This window comes from Egretta garzetta, unplaced genomic scaffold (assembly GCF_000687185.1).
Source record: "Egretta garzetta isolate BGI_Z169 unplaced genomic scaffold, ASM68718v1 scaffold158, whole genome shotgun sequence".
Lineage (NCBI taxonomy): Eukaryota > Metazoa > Chordata > Aves > Pelecaniformes > Ardeidae > Egretta > Egretta garzetta.
The window spans coordinates 1950001-1970489 of NW_009260430.1; the positions used below are offsets into that span (position 1 = coordinate 1950001).

General features: G+C 43.3%; 1 protein-coding gene across 1 annotated transcript in view; it reads right to left on the bottom strand.

Moving 5' to 3' along the window:
• CDH4 (cadherin 4) overlaps positions 1-20489 on the bottom strand; it is a 479348-nt gene that overhangs the window by 173905 nt on the left and 284954 nt on the right. Inside the window, exon 2 of the mRNA XM_009643736.2 lies at positions 12284-12507. Coding sequence (XP_009642031.1) covers positions 12284-12507 — 224 coding nt within the window. The remainder of the gene's footprint in view (positions 1-12283; positions 12508-20489) is intronic.

Genomic DNA, 20489 nt, shown 5'->3' on the forward strand with positions numbered 1-20489 from the left:
CTTCCGATGGGCTTGCGGCCCATAACCTCAACATATGTATGCACAACGCCAACGTGGGCAAATCATAATGCAGCTATTGCATCTGTTGCCAATAAAATGCTTCTTTCTCTAAAAAATGCAACTACAATATTTGCTGTGAGCAGCTGTAGGGCAGGGGAAGAGTCTCTCCGAGACCATCCTCTCCGAGTTTGACCAGGAAGTCACACTGATGAGCTGAGGATTAACTGCAGTAGAGTGGGGCAGAATCTACCCTACCATTCCCCTTGCCACTCTTCTGAGGTTGTTTGGGCTATCACTTACAGTCAGTTCAAAAGTTACTTAAATCAGCTGGAAACATCTCACTGAGGGTCAAGCTCTCAGAAAGCAATGCAAGGTTGAAGGAGGCACAGTCTCATCTGTAAGGATGAGATCTTTCTTCTCAAAGGTTGCTCCACAGAAGGTGTAGGGCTTTCCTGAAGTCCATCGCAGTGACTTCAATGGCATCTTACAGGACTAATTTACAATCCCTTTTCAGTCTAGCATTGCATTTAATAATAGTTTAATGATGCTTCATTTGGAAGAGGACATGCAGCTAAGCCTCTAGGGACTGTCAGACCTGAAACCCAAACAGATTTAGGAAACCTGACTCCAAACTGGTAAGGCTGTATGGTGCTCAGACTAACTCCATTTACCCCATGGTGCTGAGAGCTCAGGGAGATTCCTTGTCTGCATCTAGCTCTGGCAATAGAAGAGGAGGCAAAATAGCCATCTAGCTAGTGGCTGCCTATGAGCTCCTGCTCTGCTACTGTGAGTCCGTGGCTTGTCAGCCTTTCATTTGTTGTGAGACTCAGGCTGAACTCAACCCCTACCCACAAAAGAGGTCAAAAAATAACTTAGAAACACAGAACCATTTAGGTTGGAAAAGACCTTTGAGATCATCAAGCCCAACTGTTTCCCTAACCCTGCCATCCCACCACTAAACCCTGTCCCTAAGCACCTTGTCTGCCTGGCTTTTAAATACCTCCGTGGGATTGGGGACTCAGACCACTTCCCTGGGCAGCCTGTTTGGTCAAAAAATATTTCCTAATGACCAATGTAAACCTGCCCTGGCACAACTTGAGGTCATTTCCCCTCGTCCCATTGCCCGTTACCTGGGAGAAGAGACCAACACCCACCTCGCTCCCCCCTCCTCTCAGGCAGTTGTAGGTAGCGATAAGGGCTCCCCTCAGCCTCCTCTTCTCCAGGCTAAACACCCCCAGCTCCCCCAGCCGCTCCCCATCAGCCTTGGGCTCCAGACCCCTCCCCAGCTTCGTTGTTCTCCTCTGGACATGCTCCCGCGGAGAAAAATTTACTGAACGAACAGGACACGTGGGATACCCACGGCCCCCCAAGCCCCATCTCTGCTCATGAAAAGAAGGCTGTGAGCCACCGACTTTCCACTAGTCCACCAATAAAACCAGCGAGTGTGAAGAAATACCAGCTTTCACCTTCCGCTACACTTAGCAGTAGCCAGTCCCGCCAGCTGGCACGTCTCCCCTCCCAGCCAACCTGCCTTTGATATCCGTCAGCCTCTGGCTACAGAGACATCTGGAAGTTATTATCCAGCAGAGCGTATCACAAACCCATTTACATAATATAACATCATATTTTGTGTTCCTGCTTAGCTGAACATTTTGGATCACTCTAATGTTTGGGTAAATAAGCCACCATTCTCTGCATATAAATAACGGTGCGTCTTAGGGTACGTTTATTGGAGATTATTAATTTTATAGGGCTCAACCCGCAAAACAAAATGCCCTAGATTCAGCACTAAGATATACATTTCTTCCACTTGGAATAAAAAGTACCTGCGATCGGAGGGGAGTTAATAAGGCTTTTATTTCCCAAGTATCAAAATTATTTATGATTTAACCGGTGTTTTATTTATACGCCAGTCTTATTATTTTTACAGGATCTTTAACACTTCACACCAGACATTTTTCAGAAAAGAAATAATACTTGGTTTGCTTTGTTTCTAGTGTCACTCCTAGGGTTTAACTGAGGCTACGTGGTTTTAATATATTTTTATCAATACAAGGGGACACAAAGCCACCTTTAGTCGATTGCTCAAACATATTCCCCTTCATCTCCTACATCAATACGTATTTTGAAAACTGGTACCACTTTCTACCAAGGAAAAAAACCTATTTAAAAATATTTAATCTGAAGCATTTTTTTTGCTTGTTTCCATGGTAGCTGCGGAAAGGACAGCAGAAAATGATATTTACCAAACAGAAAATAAGACAATGAAAATAGAGCTTAGTTCTTTAACAAAGAGAACATGAGAGCGCTGCAAAATAAACATTTGCATGAATTCTGTTCTAAGGAGACAACATTTTGCCGACATCAGGGACGGCGGTGGAGGACGAATGAGCCCTTCTTTCCCAAAATGCACCATTGCCGCAGTTTTTGATCTTTTAGCAGAGAGAGATATTTCATTTTGTGTTCTCATACAGTATAATGAAAGGTTGCAGAACAAAAGGCAAATTTATTTATTTTAGGGTAATTGATTCTTTTCTATTTAGGTCACTGCTGAACTCTCCGAAGTTGGAGACAGGAAAAAAATAGTTTTAGGAAGATCAGACTTTTTTATTTTAGACTTTCTTTTATTACAGTCGATCTCTGTGAAGGTATTCCTTAGGAACTGCACAGGTAAGGAATCCATAATCTGTTTTTCTCCCTATCCACCTTCCAGAAATCTGCTGTGGCTATCTGGATTAGCTCTATTTACTAATAGTTGTAAGCTGCTGTAAATTTAATCAAAGATAGCGTCACATCACGTCCCATTACCATCACGGCATAAATTGCTATTCATGAATGATTTGTGTCAAAGTGCTCTGAAAACTTGTGTTTTAGCAGCAAGACGTTCCAATGCGCACAGTTCGTCAGCAGGGGCATTAAATTAATGTGTTTGTGGAGAAGCCACTAATTGACAATGAGACGTGATTTTGGCAGTAGACTTCCACTTTAAAGATAATGAACAGTGTTCAGATACAGAGAAGAACCCCCTCTGCTCCTAAAACTATACTAATAATTTCTGGTATAAACAGGGAGAGAGGGCACCAATCCTGACAGGGTATTTCAAGTGCCAAATCAAGCTGTTTGATCATCATGACTTACAAAAGCAAACAGTGGAATCTCAGCACTTGTGACCTTTATCAAATCTGGCTACATACAGTCAGGAATGTTATGTTTGGTTAGGAACTCATTAAACAAAATTACCTCTCCATTTATAGAAACCATACAATTACAGTATAAAACATTTTAATTACATCAGCTAGTTAAGCAAAAATTCATTACTTTTTTTTTTTTTTTTTTTTTTTTCCCCTACCGAGCAGTGGCGCTGCATAGAGCCGTTCACATTAGAGTCAATTAGTAAGAAAAATTGTCAGATTTGGCAAGTGCATGAGCTTCCAGAACACATCAGCTGACAGGGAAGATAAAGTTTGACCAAAATCTAACAGAGTTACTGCCCCCAGGGGAGGAGAATGAGCCACGTAAGGCGCATGCACAGGCACTGGCCGTGCCAAATGCCCCTCTCTCCCAAGGAGTCTGGGTCAAAGCTGAGCAGCCACCTGTACCTGCACCGTTCCTCGATAGCTGAAAAAATGAGGCATGCATGCAAATTTAAGGTTGTTAGGATCTGGCTGGCTTTGCAGACTTTAGAAAATTTTATCTGATACAACTAATAAAACGGAATCTGTGTGACTGAGGAATCAAAATGTTCCTCAGCACTGTAGGGCTGCAAAGCAAGAAAAAAGCCGAAGAAGAGTAACAGGTAAAAGCAGGGAATTTTTAAATAGGGAGAACACAACACGCTGGTCTGTAAGTCAGGCAGGAGAAGATCCTTTCTGTACAGAAGATGCAGCAGGGCCCTTAGTGGGCAACTGTAATTAAACGCGAAGGTAAGTCTGGACTCCAGAGAAGAGACACTCACTACGTCTCACAAAGCCCACGGGGCTGCCATAGAAACCCCTTATTTAGAAAAAAACCCAATACAGGTTATTCTCTTTGATCAGAAAACCTAACACGGCTAGAGGCCCAGATAAGGACCCTGTAGACCCAGACTGCAGCCAACATGCACGCTTCTGCCTTGAGCCAGAACACGGCTTTTCAGGTGGCTGCTGACTGGGTGAATCCTGCTGGGACAGAAGATGTTGCTTTCCCAGGACAATTTAATGGAAATTCAGAAATCACCTGAACTCACACACACCTGTTTGCTTAAAGGTTTGGCAAATTATCACCGTTTTAAGTTGAAATCTGGTAAGTCACCAGAGCACTTCAATATGCTTTGCTTTTCTACTGGCTGGGCAAGGACACCTGCAGGCAACGCTCATGGTCATTACTGAGCAGACATGAAATGCAGGACGTGTCTCTAAGACGAGGGGCGTTTCGGCTGGGGTGGAGAGGCAGAGCTGTGCTGGAACTTATTCGGTGGTACCACACCGCACTGACGATTAGCGGTATCTCCTGGACCACACGCTGCTTTCAGTGTTTCAAATGATGCTCTTCCTCTTCCATTCTCTGGAGTAATCACATACCAAAGCAGGTACATAAGAAATCCATCTGCCTTTGGTGGAATCCTTCACAGTTCCCACAGGTTTCAAGCATCCGTGATACTCTACTTCTCATTGTCAGGCTCTGAATATTACAAGAGCCTTCAAAGAACAGGAGAAGATGACATCATCCACAAAACACAGCTCTCGATGTACTTTTCTTCCTCATTTAAAGGCTTGAACATCTTATCCCAACATGAAAAGTTGCGATGAGGCTGTTTCCTTGTAAAGTTCCCCACATCAACTTGACCTTTTCACATCCCCTTTGTTAAGATCTCATCTCACAGTGCTTCTTAGGTAGGATTGTTTAAGAAACATCTAAATTACTGTTGTACTCTACCTTCTAGTGTTTACAAAAAGACACTTCTATCTTCAAGTTAATGTCATTCTCATAATTGGAAGAAGCCGTACACAATGGCTTCAGAACTACAAGTATTTCTCAAGAGCATGGCTATTACAGAATACTGCGTACTTGTTACCTGTTCAGATACCTACAGGACAGGAAGAAAGGTGCTAGATTTCGTCATATATTCTAAAGTAAAAACTGCTACTGCAGCTTGATATTAGCTCTCTCATTCTGCACATACCTTGTCGAGAAAAATGTATGAAAAATCTGTGGTAGCAAGCTGAGTTCTTCTACCCAGATAAAACTTCTAACAAATAACTTGAAAAATTGTTCCAAACCACATTTATTTTGCTTCTTGAACTCAGCCTACTACAATTGTTCTCCATCACAGAAAGAAGCAGGAGCAAATCTACCCCGTAACAAGCCTGTGAAAAATTTTAATCTCATTTTATTTTTCTAAAGCCATGAGGTTCAAAAGATACATGAATTAAAATAATCATAATGAATTAAATGTAACAATATTCCTTCTCTTCACAATGTTTGCAAGTAAAAAGATCACAAGAGATTTAAGAGATCACAAGCACCACTGCTACTTTAACACAAAGCAAAGCAATTCATTCTGGTCCTTCTCTCCAGTGCTAGCATGCGAGTTTGCCCTTTCAAGTTATCCTTTGGTTATTTCAAGAGGCTCTTGAGAAAAGGCTGCTCCTCTTTTATTCCCCAATTCTGGAGTGTACCTAAGCAAATGCTTAAATTTGAACACGTGAGCACATTCAATTTATCTCCATTGGCATGATGAAATTTAAGCATGTGTTTAAATGCTTTGCTAGATGGAGACAGTGTATGAAATCCCAGTACTCACTGGTGATAATGGCAGCCCGCTCAGCCCCCCCTGCCATGCTGGACGCCCACGCCTGGCTGCTTCTCCTCGCTCCTGCCCAGGGGGCAGAACGTGACACAGCCGCACCACCACGAACCACGTCCAGCGAGCAAGGGCCTGGCCACCAGAAGTCAGGAGGAACCGAAGCCCTTCTTCCCCCAGAGCTTCTACCCACCAAGTTGCCTCAGCTAAAGAAAAGATAGGTGGACACACACAGCCCCTAAAAAAAGGTTTATTTTAATGGACGTGCCTGCATGAAGCAATTTTTGTCTTTACTCAAACTGATGTTTAAAGGTAACTCTCAATGGATTACGACAGCAATGAAGGTTTTTTTTAGGAGATTCAGTCCAAAATATTTTTTGGAAGTGGCAGTCAGACTTCAGGAGTTAACAACAAAGAACATGAAACCAGAGGTCAAAGCCTTTGGTCTCGCAAGGGCAAGGCACACATCACAGGCAGGCAGAACGCAGCAGTCCGCAGGTTTTGTTTTATCAGAAAAAAACCTTCTTTCCGCATAGGCAGTTTGATCCTTAGGACTTCTTTTTGCTTGAAGGAAGGCAGATCTGCAGTGAATTTCACCTACGGATGAGCTTTCTAGTATGGCTTTGAGCCTGACCCTTGGTAAGATGCTGACTATTTAAGAACTAAATGCAGCAAGTGCAGCACTCGGCAACTTCCCATAGTGGGCTGATTTTCCAAGGCAGTGACCACCTGTATGTACATCTTATCTTGGTTTCAATGCAAGGCAATGTGATTCAATACACCTGAAAATCAGGCCAGGTAAGATCACAGGTTTTCACAAGCAGCACTCATGCAATGATTACACGCTAGGTGTTCATATTCACTTAAGCACGAGGTCAGAGCAGGCCACCTGATGAATCTTCATTAGACTTCCACAATTAACATGAGCAGTCTCACTGGTAACAATTACATGATATTAATTTATTAGTTATCCACTTTCTGATCTTTTCCACTGATCTGATTTGTTAAAACTCCAAGCAATGTCTCCCAAGTTACCCAAAGAAAACAGAAATCTCTGTATCTAGCCTGACTGTCTGCGATCAGTCAGTGCCTTGTTTCACTGTCGAGGATACAGAAATAAAAATTATGCCAGCTGCCATTTTACTGGACTTAGTAACTACCTTGGATGCCCCCCCCCGCCGAGGCAGTCAAAAAGGACAGCCCCAGCACAACAGTCCAGTACTTGAAATGTGCATAAATACGTCCAGAAACAGGCAGGATGACAAATAGAGTCTGATTTCTTCAGCCCCTCTTGAGGGATAACGCAGTTTGATGGGGCAAACTCCATCACCCAGATGCCATACATCATATCTCAGCCCAGTGCCAGGGAAGGAAGGAAAAGGAACGAATGCGGCGGCTCTTCTTCCCGTTTCTTCCAAGCACACCCAGTTGAGAGCACTGGGAAGACCAGGAGTGCTGGAAGCACAACTCCCACGTAAGCTGTCATTCTCTTCCACCAAAGGAAGGCTGCATCTTCATCGCTGCCGGGCCCCGCGCAGAGCATCCTGGCTACCACAATAACCGAGGTCATAAACAAGATCAGCGCTGAATGAGCCTTTCCTTGCCCAGAGACCTTTGTATTTGTGATCAGCAATAAAAGGCTGTACTGGAATTTAAAATCTTAGCCGGGTAAAATGCCAGAGATGATTATTAAAAGGCTTTAAAATAAAAAAAAAACAAGAAAAAAAAAACAACCTGGCTCTAAGAATCAGCTTTTCACATTCATATTGTGTGGCTGTGGACTCATACCTGGGTTATGAAAGAAGCCCAAAATAAGATGAGACATAATAAAACACAGGCTGGGCTTAAGCAAGGGTTGATTTTTGACAGTGGTGCTCAATGTTTTAAACACTAGCTGCATAGCCATATATTTGCAAGATTTTAATTGCACAATTCCCAGTGATTTAACATTGCAAAAATGTACATACTTCCATGCTCAGAATTCGAGAAGCTAAGACAATGAGAAACTTAGGTGGACATAAACAGAATTCAAAGAAAATCCTGTTTTTTTCTAAAATAAGTCACTGGCAAGAGATGACTGGCATCCTACAGGTATTGAATATGTCCTCTATCTCCAAGCTCTTCCTTTCTGCGTTGTATTTCTATGATCCTGATTTTAACTCATGAGGTGAGAACTACAGAAAAATACATAAACTAACAAAGAAGAAAATTTGCCAGGCATGCCTTAATATGCTTAGACACATGCAAGCACTGAAAAATAAAGAAAAGATCAATAGGAAAGACTGGGCTGGAACTTCAGATGGGCCAGGCCAACATGGGTGGTGGAGGACACTGGTTAGCAAGGGGTGACAGGGAGGTGCTTGGACGGTACGGACACAGGGGGTGGTGCGGGGAGTGAAGGATGAGTGGCACATACCCGCCCAGGTACTGAGGAAGACTTGGGTTCCTGCAGCGAGGAAATGGAGGACACTGAAGAGAGAAGCCTTCAGCCATGTCACTGTTCACAAACATCATCTTCCTTTTCAGACGTTCAGTTGAACCAATATCCAATTGTTAGAAATAACAGCATGCGCTCTTAGAAAAGACGACATCGCGCTGTTAATTCCAGATAAGTCAAATCTCACTTTACATTGTTTTCTTCTGGAGCTTTATCCCACGCAAGTTTATCTTCCATAAATGCTGACACGAGCTACAAGGACTTTATATTATTTCATAAAAAAAAACTTCTTTTATTTTCTTTCTTTCTCTTCTTCTCTCCAAATTATCCCCACAGGTCCGATTGATACTTTCAGTTGCAACAACAGGCAGCCAGACAAGAACAGTACAAGAAACTTTATCTTAAGTATTTATTGTTATGCTAGAATATAATTCAGTTTCCTCTGGGGTAATTCAGCACTCCTGTGGGAAATATGTGACCTCATTTGCATTTTCTAATTGAATTGCTATCAGGTTTCCTGCAAGACTGAACAAAAAAAGTTCCTAGAGTTACTAACATCACTGGTATTAACCAGAAAAAAGTTTATGTTCGAGTGTTTGCTGGGGAGGAGGGGAAAATGTGTGCTTCATGTATCATGAAATACATTTTTAAAATATTTACTTTCTTTCCTAGCATTTCATCCCACTAGTATTAAACTTTAATGTAGTAGTTAGAATTCTTTCATTACAGTGGTTACCAGTGAAAATTTACAGATTTGCCCAGGTTCTGCAGTCATCTAAAGCAAGTAGCACATTTATAAGGCCAACACTAGGAAGGAGGGGAAGCTGTCGTTACAGTGGGTGTAATGACCATTAAAGTGTCAGCTTGCACCGGGGGTAACGCACAGCTGTGGGATCCGAGGCAGGGGTACAGACACCAAACCCTCTGATTTTGCAATGAAAGCTCACACGGGGACAACTGTCCCGACAGGAGCCGTCCTGAACCAATCCACCACCCTGACAGCGTGCTGGCAACCACCAAAGCTCTCCCAGCCCGTTACGCAGATTTCCAGTCTTATATATTGTGATAATAAAGGATCACAGATCCCAAGGGTCATGTATTGAGGGGTTTATCCTCTGCGCCCTCCTGGGAAGCAGACCGCTGCCTTAATTTTGCAGGCAGGCTGTGGGAGTCTGGGTCTGCTCCCCCCAGAACTCACCAGGAATTTGCAGCAGCGCAGGGACCTCACTTCTGGTCCCCCACGACCTCAGCCAGTATCCCAACAACGCCAACTTCTATAACATTTATTCTGCATTAACCTCCATAATAAACCAACGTCTACTAATGGCCATGCCAGGAGGGCTAATCGTGTTTTCATGAAGCTTTATTCCATGGATAACTGTGAACTGAATTGTGATTTATCCCCTTCAGAGGCGATTCGGAGGGGCAGCAAGCTTCCCGGCGGCAGTGGGGTTGCCCCAGCTGAAGGCCACCGGTCACAGAGAAGCCCACAGAAACACAGAGGATGGGCAAGGCAGAAGGACTTACTCATGCTGTAGGTGCCAGCAAACAGAGATCAGTAGGTCCAGTAAGGCAAATTTCATGCTGATTATTTTTACTGTCTGGGAACTGTTCAGCATTTTCACAAAATCAGTCACAAATTTACAAAGCAAAATGGAAATGGATGTATGCGCCAGAACAGAGTTGGTCTCTCTCCCTCTCTCACATCATCTCCTCCTTTCTCTCCCGTATTTTCTGTCTCCGTATCCTGAATGTAACACAAGTCTGAAATGCTTTTAAAAAATCATGTAGTTCTGCTTGCGTCATATTCTACTATACAAAACCAAATGTGAAATCTATTTCTAGCGAAAGCCATGAAATGTAGTATATTAGGGTCATGGCCTGAAACACATTGAACTGGATACTGTTAAGTTTTGGGTTTTTTTTTTATAGCATAAACACTATCATTTTTACAAATAATCTCATAATCATATTTATTTCTTTAGTAAACAAAGGATTATTTTGCTTGCAAAAGGCACAAGCATTTAAATAAACCGCAAGTCGGTTGCCTGCTATAGGGACCCACAATAAAACTGCTTATGACCTTGTCATTAGTCTTGTTTTCCATATTTTTCCAGCCTCCAACTACACACTAATAAGGCTTTTAGAAGGAAGGAATATGAATTTTAAAAAGCTTAGTGCTCTCTGTTTTGAACCAGAGTTCAGCTTACATTAACATTAGATGAATTTCCAACCAAATATTTTACTAAACCAGAAATGTCTGCTTATTCAGTTTTCTTTCTGCTACGCTGAGAAGAAATTTAAAGCAGTATATAAGACACCTTACTTTGTCCCTTCAATATTTAATTAGTTTTAGAAGGAAGCAGTATTTCTTTGGTTAGAAAACGGCAAATACAGTTGACATAACACACAGGGCTTAATTATATCTCGCACAAGCCAGAGCCTCACTGAAGAGCAGCAGAAGTGTATTTCTATGACTCTAAGCCACGCAAAACCTCAGGGGTCAGCCCACTGGGCAACTGCTGGATTTAAGTCTCTCCAAGTCTTTTCCTCTTGTCTCACACGTGGCAAAAAATTCTCCCAAATGGCAGGGACTCACACGTCGAGCCATCCCGACAATGCGGCGCAGAAAGTCTCTCCCTCCTCTCCCCCTCCTTCCCTGCCCTGCTCTCTCTGTCCAAGCGCTGCAGAAAAGAGGAAAGGAGCGGCCAGTCCTGCTGTCTTCACAATTCCTGTAGCACATTAATCCAAACTACAGCCCTGAGCAAGTGACCTTGCCTGTCCCTGACCTAGGCGTGACTGCTCCCCCGGACACACACCTCCATCCTTGCTCTGCAGGTCTTCAAGATCCAGCAATAAATCAGGCTCTTTGGCCAATTTCGTGCCAAAGCCTGCTGAAATGTAACCGTCCAACCATCGCAGAATCACGTTTTTTGAGTGGGGACCAGAGAATATAACTGCGTTTATACAGTATATTCTGTATATACAGTATATCCTGTATAGTACAGGATCTTCAGCCCAGACTAACACTGAAAAGGAAGGAGGGGAGAATGAGAAGGTGGAGAACTGCTGCTGCCAAAGATATTATGGAAGAGGTGGGACAGAGACAGCTGCTCAAGGAGCAGACCAGAAGAAATGTGGTTTCATGGAGCAGTCCCCAATTATAACGGCACTGTGCAGCCCACCGCTGTATTTAACTGAAGCAATGCTGCTCTCAGATTGCTGGGCAGGGATAGATCCTTCCCGCTTTTCAGCTACGTGTAAGACACTAAAAAAGAAAGCAAGCACCTGCAATCTTCTGTCTGAAATCCTGAACGGTGCTGGCTTTTCACTCTTCAGCTGTGGGGAAGGGAAGACGCTGGCATTGAGCGGAGAGGACGTTTGCCACCGCGGTGCCATGCGGCGCTTTGCTGCCCTGCTGGCCTGTGCTGCCTGTGAGCCTAAGTCCCTTATCAGGCAGCAGCAATGCTCCCCGTCCTCGCTGTGTCGGAAGGGAACGAGCCCAAATCTCCCCTCTGGAAGCCCCCCATGGAGCTGCAGGGCCATGCAGGCAGCTTGCAGAGAGAAAGGAATCACTGCAAAAGCCAGGGAGATGTCTTAGCAGCACGGCAGCAGCAGCCAGTGCACGACTCCAGGTCTACACTGTCGCAAAAAAAAATCTGAACTTAACCTCGTATTTCTCAAGAAGATGGTTGACTTAAGCCTCTGGAGAGAGGGAGGCGCCCTTCCTTTGCAGGTTTTATTTTAAGTCAAGGGAGTATTAGCAGTGAGATGCAAACACAAGGTACATAACCTGCAGTATGCAACAGAGCCAAGCGGTCACTTAAAAAGACAAAAGTATGAACTTGGAGAACGCGTCCCTCGCTGGTGACCTGAAATCATTTCTGTCAGAGGCAACCGAGGATCACTTGCAAGGAATTTGCTGCTGCTTGTGGTGTTTTCTACCCAGACACTTCCCCTGGCAACACAAACAATCCGACGCCACACGTCAACATTTAACGGTTTGGGGAACGTTTGGGCAAACGATGAATGAAGTAAGAAGAAGAGCTTTGAAAACTTCTTACCTTGTGTCCGTTGTGTGGCGACTTCTCTGCCACCAGGAACCTGACGATCGCCTCCCACCTGCCCAGGGTCTGGGGATCCCAGGCGGTCACCATCAGGATCAGCTGCTTGGAGGGCATTTGCAGCTGGTGGGCAGCGTACATGGTCCCATCCGCTCTCACCTTGAAGTCCAGGCTGTTGGTTTCATACCGAACTCCCTTGTTACCGGCACAGTTATTAAATTTTACTAGAACAGAGAGCAAGAGATGGAAGAAACGTGTGAGATTGGCGTGATAAGGAAAGCAATCAAATACAAGTTTCAGACATTTAATTTTCACTGATGTCTTCCATATCTCTAATAACCATCAAGGAAATGATTTAACTGTTTCTTCGACCTTTCAGAAGTGCTCTTGTGCTTTATCTCCGTTCCCCAGGGAAGAAGTTGTAAGCCATTTTTAAAGTATTTGATACAGTTTCATTAGATCTCAAACACAGCTGTTCCCCATTTCTACAAGTGGATTTCTCCCTTGTCGCCATTATCTTTTAAATTCGACTGGAGTCTATTACCCACACTGTGGGTATTTTTTTGCACAAAATGTTCTCCATTTCCCTAACCCTTCAATAACCTACTTACCAGATAGGCTATTTGCACATTCTTAACTGAAATTCAAAAGCCCATAACAATTCCATTATCAGAAATATAAACCCCCAAAAAAACTTAAACAAAGAAGAAAAATTAAAACCGTTCTGCAGATCGCAGCCACTGCTGGAACTGCCCCCCCCCCCCCCAAGGCAGAGCGGCAACCCTGCCCTGGCCGACCCCTGGCCACGTTACAGCGACTGCAAAGCTCTGTAAAACTTCACTTTGCAAACTGCAACTTGTCATTTAAAAGCCTACACCGTTAGATCAAAGCTCCCCAGTTGCTGATATTTTTATTTTCAGCTTTTTTTTGGTCAAATTCCTTTACAGTCTAGTTTGAAAACTATTTTTATTGGCATTATGAAACATGTCACATACATTAGGCTGGAAAAAACCCAAACTACTATATGACAAAATTGACAAATCTGATAGAAATTGAACCTGCAGCTAATCACAGGAAACAAAACACTTTCTGCCATTCCAGTAATCCACGGGGCGGAACACACATGTGGTGAAGGAAAACATATTGTACCCGTAAAAACGTCTCAAGCGAGCGAGAACGGATATCCAGCTTTCCAGCTAGGATCATTACAGGGGTTCTCATGCTGCGGCTTCTGAGGGCTTTGCAGCGATGCTCCTAGCCTGCCACCAGATAAGGAAAGCCTGCGAGCCCAAGCCTCATGTAGCTTCAGCAGGCACTTAATTTTTGCACAAGAAAAGCTAGGTCAGAGGAATCTTACCTAGGCTGGCTGCGGCAGGGAGAGAAGGGATGCGGTGGCCATCCGGGTGAGAGGAGCTCCTGGGCCACTTTTACCCCAACCATCCCCTTCCCCCATAGCCCAGCGGCTGCTTCTGCAGGGCTGCTTCGAGCCGAATCGGGGACTAATCTGGATTTAAATAAAAATATCTGAGGGATGGCAGAGGCAAAAGAAAAAAGCCACCAGGAAACTGCTCAACCAGTCCTGTCGCCAAAGCCCCCGGTACCATCACAGTACGGAGAAACGAGGAGCAGACTATGGTGGAGGAAGGGAAAATCCATCCCCTCCTTCACCAAACTGCACCTCTCAATAACCGGGGTGCTGTGATCATGTCATCACTACACATCTTTCAAAGGCTTTCCATCCTATGTATTTATTTAGATCATGTTTGTCCATTTTCATGTGTGTGTGGTGGGAACTGTTAACCTAATGCTGCAGTAATCACTGGGCACAAACAGCAAATGTCACACATTGATTTATAAAAACCAAGATGGATCAAGTTATCTAGTATATAAAAAAAAAACCCCTGAGTAATGCTTTTAAGCAATTTCACTGTCACAGACCACATCATTAAAATCTTGTCTGATCTGGGAAAACAAAAATCTCTCACTTTTGTTTTGGAAAGCAGGAGTTTGCCCATCTTTACTTTTCCCTGTAGCCCAGACTGCGGCAAAAAACCTCCACACCCATCTCATCCGAAAGGCTTTAGTGGAGACATCTGACCAATTATCTCTGCGCTCTACCTCCAGAAGCATAACAAATGCTTGTCAATGTAACACAAAGTAGCATCTCCTGCATTCCTCAAGGTTTAAATGAAACTTTGGTCATGATTTTTTAAGGGGCAGGATATTACTTAAATGGCTACTTTGACCACAGTTTGAAGCTCTTGGCACCCTTGATTTCAGTCACTGAGTGTCAGAGCACAGGGCAGATATTCAGCGGTCTAGAGGAGGGAACCTCTGTCTTAGGAATGACAGAATTCCATCCAGTTAAATAAATAAAGAAGAAAGCCTACAGCATGGAGTCTTCCGTATTTCCAGAAAAGCTAGGAATTATCTCAAACTCCAAACCTCAGGTGTAGAAGTTGGAAGCCAAACTTAAAAAAAATACATGACTCTGTTGAGGCTTCAAACTTCAGCATCGTCAGAGCTGGAGCTTGGGCCCTTCTCAAGGTGCCATGTAGCACATGGGCCATCCTACCCAAACCCAACCAGTGCTGCGGGCCACCAGCCCATGCTAACAAGCCAATGCTCTGCCCTTGAGGTCAACCAGCACACAATAGCTCATCTCCTAAAGGTCAAAATTTTTTGTCCCTCCAAAAGAGGTTTCACTTCTAAATGGCCTGCTGGGACAATGCATGGTCAATACTAACTCCAAAACTCTGTGGTGCTACCGTCAATCCACCCGTGTGGGCAATCCCAGGTCAGCTCTCAGACCCATGCCAGGCCCTGCTCACTTTAACAGCAAAGACACAGTTTTTAGATTAGTCTGAAAAATAAAAATTAATTAAAGCGCTGACTGAGGTTAAGCACACACATGGTTTGGTGGCACCTACAAGAACCAAGGCTGCACACGCGGAGAAACTGGGACGGTCTCAGAGACCAAGGAGGCAGCTGGTGCTGCACCCCCGGGGATCACCTTGCTCCGAGATTGCCTTCATCTCTCAGAAACTTCTGCAAATCTCCCCTGTGTTCACAGCTATAATAAATAAGTGTGAACACATCGAATGCTTCGCTGCTAATAGGTTATTTATTTTCAGCTCCATGCCATTAGCGGTGTTAGAAACGAGGTACATCGGCTGGTGTATTATTGCGCTCGTCTGCGAGACAATGGCAATGCAGAAAGAGAGCTCCATCCATACCTCCTGAAGTACCCACACATCATATACAAGAAGACATTTGACGAAGAGAGAAAGGAGTGATAATGACTGCGCATTAAAAACAATTCAGAGCTTACTTTGATTTTACTGAGATTAAAAGAAAGCCCTACAGTGTACTAGTAGTCTGAGAGAAAAAAAAAAAATAATAAAAATATCCCTTCCTATATGTATATATGCAGTGATTTCAGTATTCAAAGTACTTAAACATCTGCTTAAGACACAGCGCATGGCTCCAACACGCTGCGCTGGTGTCATATGTCACCGTGCCGACTTTTATGCTCCATTATCTAAAACCGGCTACCTCTTAGACAAAGTCCCTCTGTGACTCGCTAATTACTTCCATTAGTTTAAAACAAACTTGACTAGAGACAGAGAAAACCCTGAGAGAAATCAAGTTTAATTTTTTAAACAACCAACGTCTCTGCTCCGCATTGCTCTTCTCAGGTAGCACAGGTAGGTGAGCGCTCAGCAATGAATTAACACAGCCAGCTCCGCTCCGAAGAGCCCTTAGGAACTGCTAAGACAAAAAGGACATATGGATTCCATAGCATTCAGTCACTGCGAGGGACCGCACCTCGCACAGCTGCCCCAACAGCAGCCAATGGGCCCCGGCTCACCCCGGTGGCTTTGCAGAAGATTTCAGGCACCCAAGGGAAAATGAATATTAGGGGTCCCCATGTTGAGCCGCTGTCAGGTAGCACTGCTGCTATTGCTCGGGGCATTGCATACACACAGCGTAGGAAACACACCTGGGGCACGGCACAGACAAATGGCTCAGGCTTTCACCACATGGCTGCAAGGACTCATCAGAAACCCTGGGCTGATCCTCCTTGCTGCCCTGTGAAAATGATTCCTTGGGATGCTGCGTGACTACTGAGATGCACTGTTATTTATATATATATTTTTTTATATATATATATATATATACACACACACACACACCCCTCAAATATACATCATATATATATAATATTTTTTCCAAATATATGTGTATAGGTTTGGGGGAAAAAAATCAAACTATTGTTCTATAATAAATACCATAGCTCAAGGAAAGGAGAGCTCGTCCGTGTTTTCACATTCCACCTCTTACCTCCACTCTTTGCTCTCAGGGAAACAGGAATTAAAATTTCATCCAATGGCAGAAAACTTTTGCTTTTTTTTTTTTTCTTTTTCTGCTTTAGAAAGCTCTAAGTCTATGTAATTTGCAGTTGATGCAACTCTTGACTTTAAAATAATTTAATAAATAAACAAACATTGGCTCTGTTTCCTAGACTTAGATCTCTCTGTGGACACAAATCCATCTTTCTTTGACCAGTTTGAAGTCTAAAGAACACTGCATGAATTTAACATTCAAAAGCTGCAGCATCAGTAATTAGGATTTCAGATAAACAGCAGAGCCACACATCTGTCATTTTTACAGGATGGGAAAAAAAGAAAACTTTTTTTAATATACTCTGGAAAAATGTTCAGCGATGCTTATCGAAAGCTTATGCTGAAAACAGCATCAAATGCCTGATGAAAAGAAAACCAAGAAGGCACCCTCATTAGCAGGCTTTTAGGTTTAACCCTTTACCCTCATCATTTTTAATTGCTTCTCTATGAAAGGAGGAACTATGACAATTTGATACACTGAAATAGATATTGAGTGATGGGCAGGGAAGCTGCAGGAGTCTGCAGCAAACTGCTGGGCATCTAAGAAAAAACACAGTATCTTTCTTCAAAAAAGACACAGGGAGAAAAAAACTTCAACAAGTTTTGCATTGTTCCCTTTTATTATTTAGCTTGTTAAGCTAGCTGGACAGAGTCAAATGATCAAGCGAGGATCTTGAAAGACGTACGAATACACTGAACTTCTTGCCCCCCAAATGTCTGAGAAATATATTGAATTTAATAGGACTATAAATGGTATAAACCAAAGAATTCACTTTAAGCTTTATCCTTCTGGATTCTCCTTTAACTTCTCCTAGTCCATTAAAAAGTGCCCCCTCTGGCAAGCTGCACAGGGCTGGAAAAGCGGGAGGGATAATACTTATTTATTAGGATATACCCCCTGGCGGGACATCATCCCGCAGTTCGGGATAAGGGTTCCCTTCAGGACTCTGGTTTTTCACTACGGTTTTGAGGATTACCACTGCAAAGATGTTTCTTCCCTGATGAACTTCAAAGCAGCAAATACACACCACTATTTACTCAAACTATTGTTCTATAATAAATACCATAGCTCAAGGAAAGGAGAGCTCGTCCGTGTTTTCACATTCCACCTCTTACCTCCACTCTTTGCTCTCAGGGAAACAGGAATTAAAATTTCATCCAATGGCAGAAAACTTTTGCTTTTTTTTTTTTTCTTTTTCTGCTTTAGAAAGCTCTAAGTCTATGTAATTTGCAGTTGATGCAACTCTTGACTTTAAAATAATTTAATAAATAAACAAACATTGGCTCTGTTTCCTAGACTTAGATCTCTCTGTGGACACAAATCCATCTTTCTTTGACCAGTTTGAAGTCTAAAGAACACTGCATGAATTTAACATTCAAAAGCTGCAGCATCAGTAATTAGGATTTCAGATAAACAGCAGAGCCACACATCTGTCATTTTTACAGGATGGGAAAAAAAGAAAACTTTTTTTAATATACTCTGGAAAAATGTTCAGCGATGCTTATCGAAAGCTTATGCTGAAAACAGCATCAAATGCCTGATGAAAAGAAAACCAAGAAGGCACCCTCATTAGCAGGCTTTTAGGTTTAACCCTTTACCCTCATCATTTTTAATTGCTTCTCTATGAAAGGAGGAACTATGACAATTTGATACACTGAAATAGATATTGAGTGATGGGCAGGGAAGCTGCAGGAGTCTGCAGCAAACTGCTGGGCATCTAAGAAAAAACACAGTATCTTTCTTCAAAAAAGACACAGGGAGAAAAAAACTTCAACAAGTTTTGCATTGTTCCCTTTTATTATTTAGCTTGTTAAGCTAGCTGGACAGAGTCAAATGATCAAGCGAGGATCTTGAAAGACGTACGAATACACTGAACTTCTTGCCCCCCAAATGTCTGAGAAATATATTGAATTTAATAGGACTATAAATGGTATAAACCAAAGAATTCACTTTAAGCTTTATCCTTCTGGATTCTCCTTTAACTTCTCCTAGTCCATTAAAAAGTGCCCCCTCTGGCAAGCTGCACAGGGCTGGAAAAGCGGGAGGGATAATACTTATTTATTAGGATATACCCCCTGGCGGGACATCATCCCGCAGTTCGGGATAAGGGTTCCCTTCAGGACTCTGGTTTTTCACTACGGTTTTGAGGATTACCACTGCAAAGATGTTTCTTCCCTGATGAACTTCAAAGCAGCAAATACACACCACTATTTACAGCAGGCTCCTCTCTGCTTTTCAAGTCATGTCTCTCGAACGGCTCCCTTTACACCCGGCACGACTGCGATAAACCTAAGCCACCAAATCCACCTCCCACACCACTTCTGCCAACACCGGTAAGACGAGGATGGCTTAACCGTAACCTTTGGAAACTTCAGATGTTCAGGTAACCCGCCGGGTCCGGAGCATGTACCAAAATGTCCCTTTTGTGTGAGCTTTAGCAAATCACTTGTATTTCTGCCCTGGCACTTCTGGCCCGGTGCTCCCGTCCATCCGCACTCATCCATCTTCCCAGGCTTCTGCAGGGCGGGTGGCAGTCTTGGCCAGCGTCCCCCTCCACGCCACCGCATCAGAAATTAAAAAAAGAAACCCACTTTCCTAGTGGATAGGAATCTGTTGTCTAAGAACGGGCATGAAATCATCCGGCTAACCAAAAAAACTGTATGTGTTCCCGGGCAGCCTGCGAGTGCGTTACAGCCTCGCAAAGTCATTTCTCCATTAAGTGCTAATGTGAAACAGAGCGCGCTGTGCCTCATTGCAAAGCTTCATTTATTTGAGAAAGTAAGTACGTAGTATAAACTTTTACGTGGCCACATTTTCGAGGCATCTTTCTTTATGTTCACGCAATCCCCCTGCAATTCTGTGAGAAAACTGTTTTACAGCAGTGGGAGCAAACTGCAGTCAAGTGAATTCCCCACGGCCACGCTGGAAATCCCCGGCAAAGCTGGGAACTGAATCTTGAAATTCAAACTGCCGGATCACACCGCCTCCATCACCCACATACGGGTTAGCCAAACAGAAGATAAAAATTTTAAATGGGAAAATGGACTTCTACAGGCACTTTGAAAAGCAAATAGGGGCAGGCTCGCAGTCCTACAACCCCCTGGCCTATTTCCAAATTAGCAATGGGTTGAGAAATGAAGAAACGTCACACAACTTCTTATTGCAATTGTTTTGTAAAACGGAGACCTATGAATACATATAAATACGTGGCGGAGTTCTGGGAGTACAATACCTCGTCTGCAAAAGGCTAATGCGGGAAGGAAGGCAGGAGGGTTTGGTTTCTCTGGTACTAAAAGGATGAATGTACCCAGGTACAACGGGCTTTTCGACCGCTCTGGAAGAACCTGGAGACGCTGCTGTTCCAGTGTTCTGAGGGCGTTTTCAGTCCCATTCCCGCTTACACCGAACCCCATGCTATCATCCAACGCACAACCAGAGCTGTTGTTAACAAAATACTCAGAGCCCTTCTTCCTCTGTACAAAGAAAAATAACGCAGAAATAAGAAAAACCAATGGCCTGAGAGAAACAATGGATAATTTTCATCCTCCCATTACTAATTTTATAGGTTACATCTTCAACCATGTCCCCACAAAAAAATATTACACTAATAAACTCTTAGTGTCTTTATTTAATATTTATGGCACTGTGGGAGAACCAAACTCTACCGGTAAAAGGTAAAAACAGCAATTCAAACAGCTACTTCAGAGTCCAATAAACAAATCCCTAGTGATCAAGTGTAAGAGTGTACAGTTTAAGAAAGTGCTTTGATACAGAAAACTGTTGGAGATAAATGGATCTA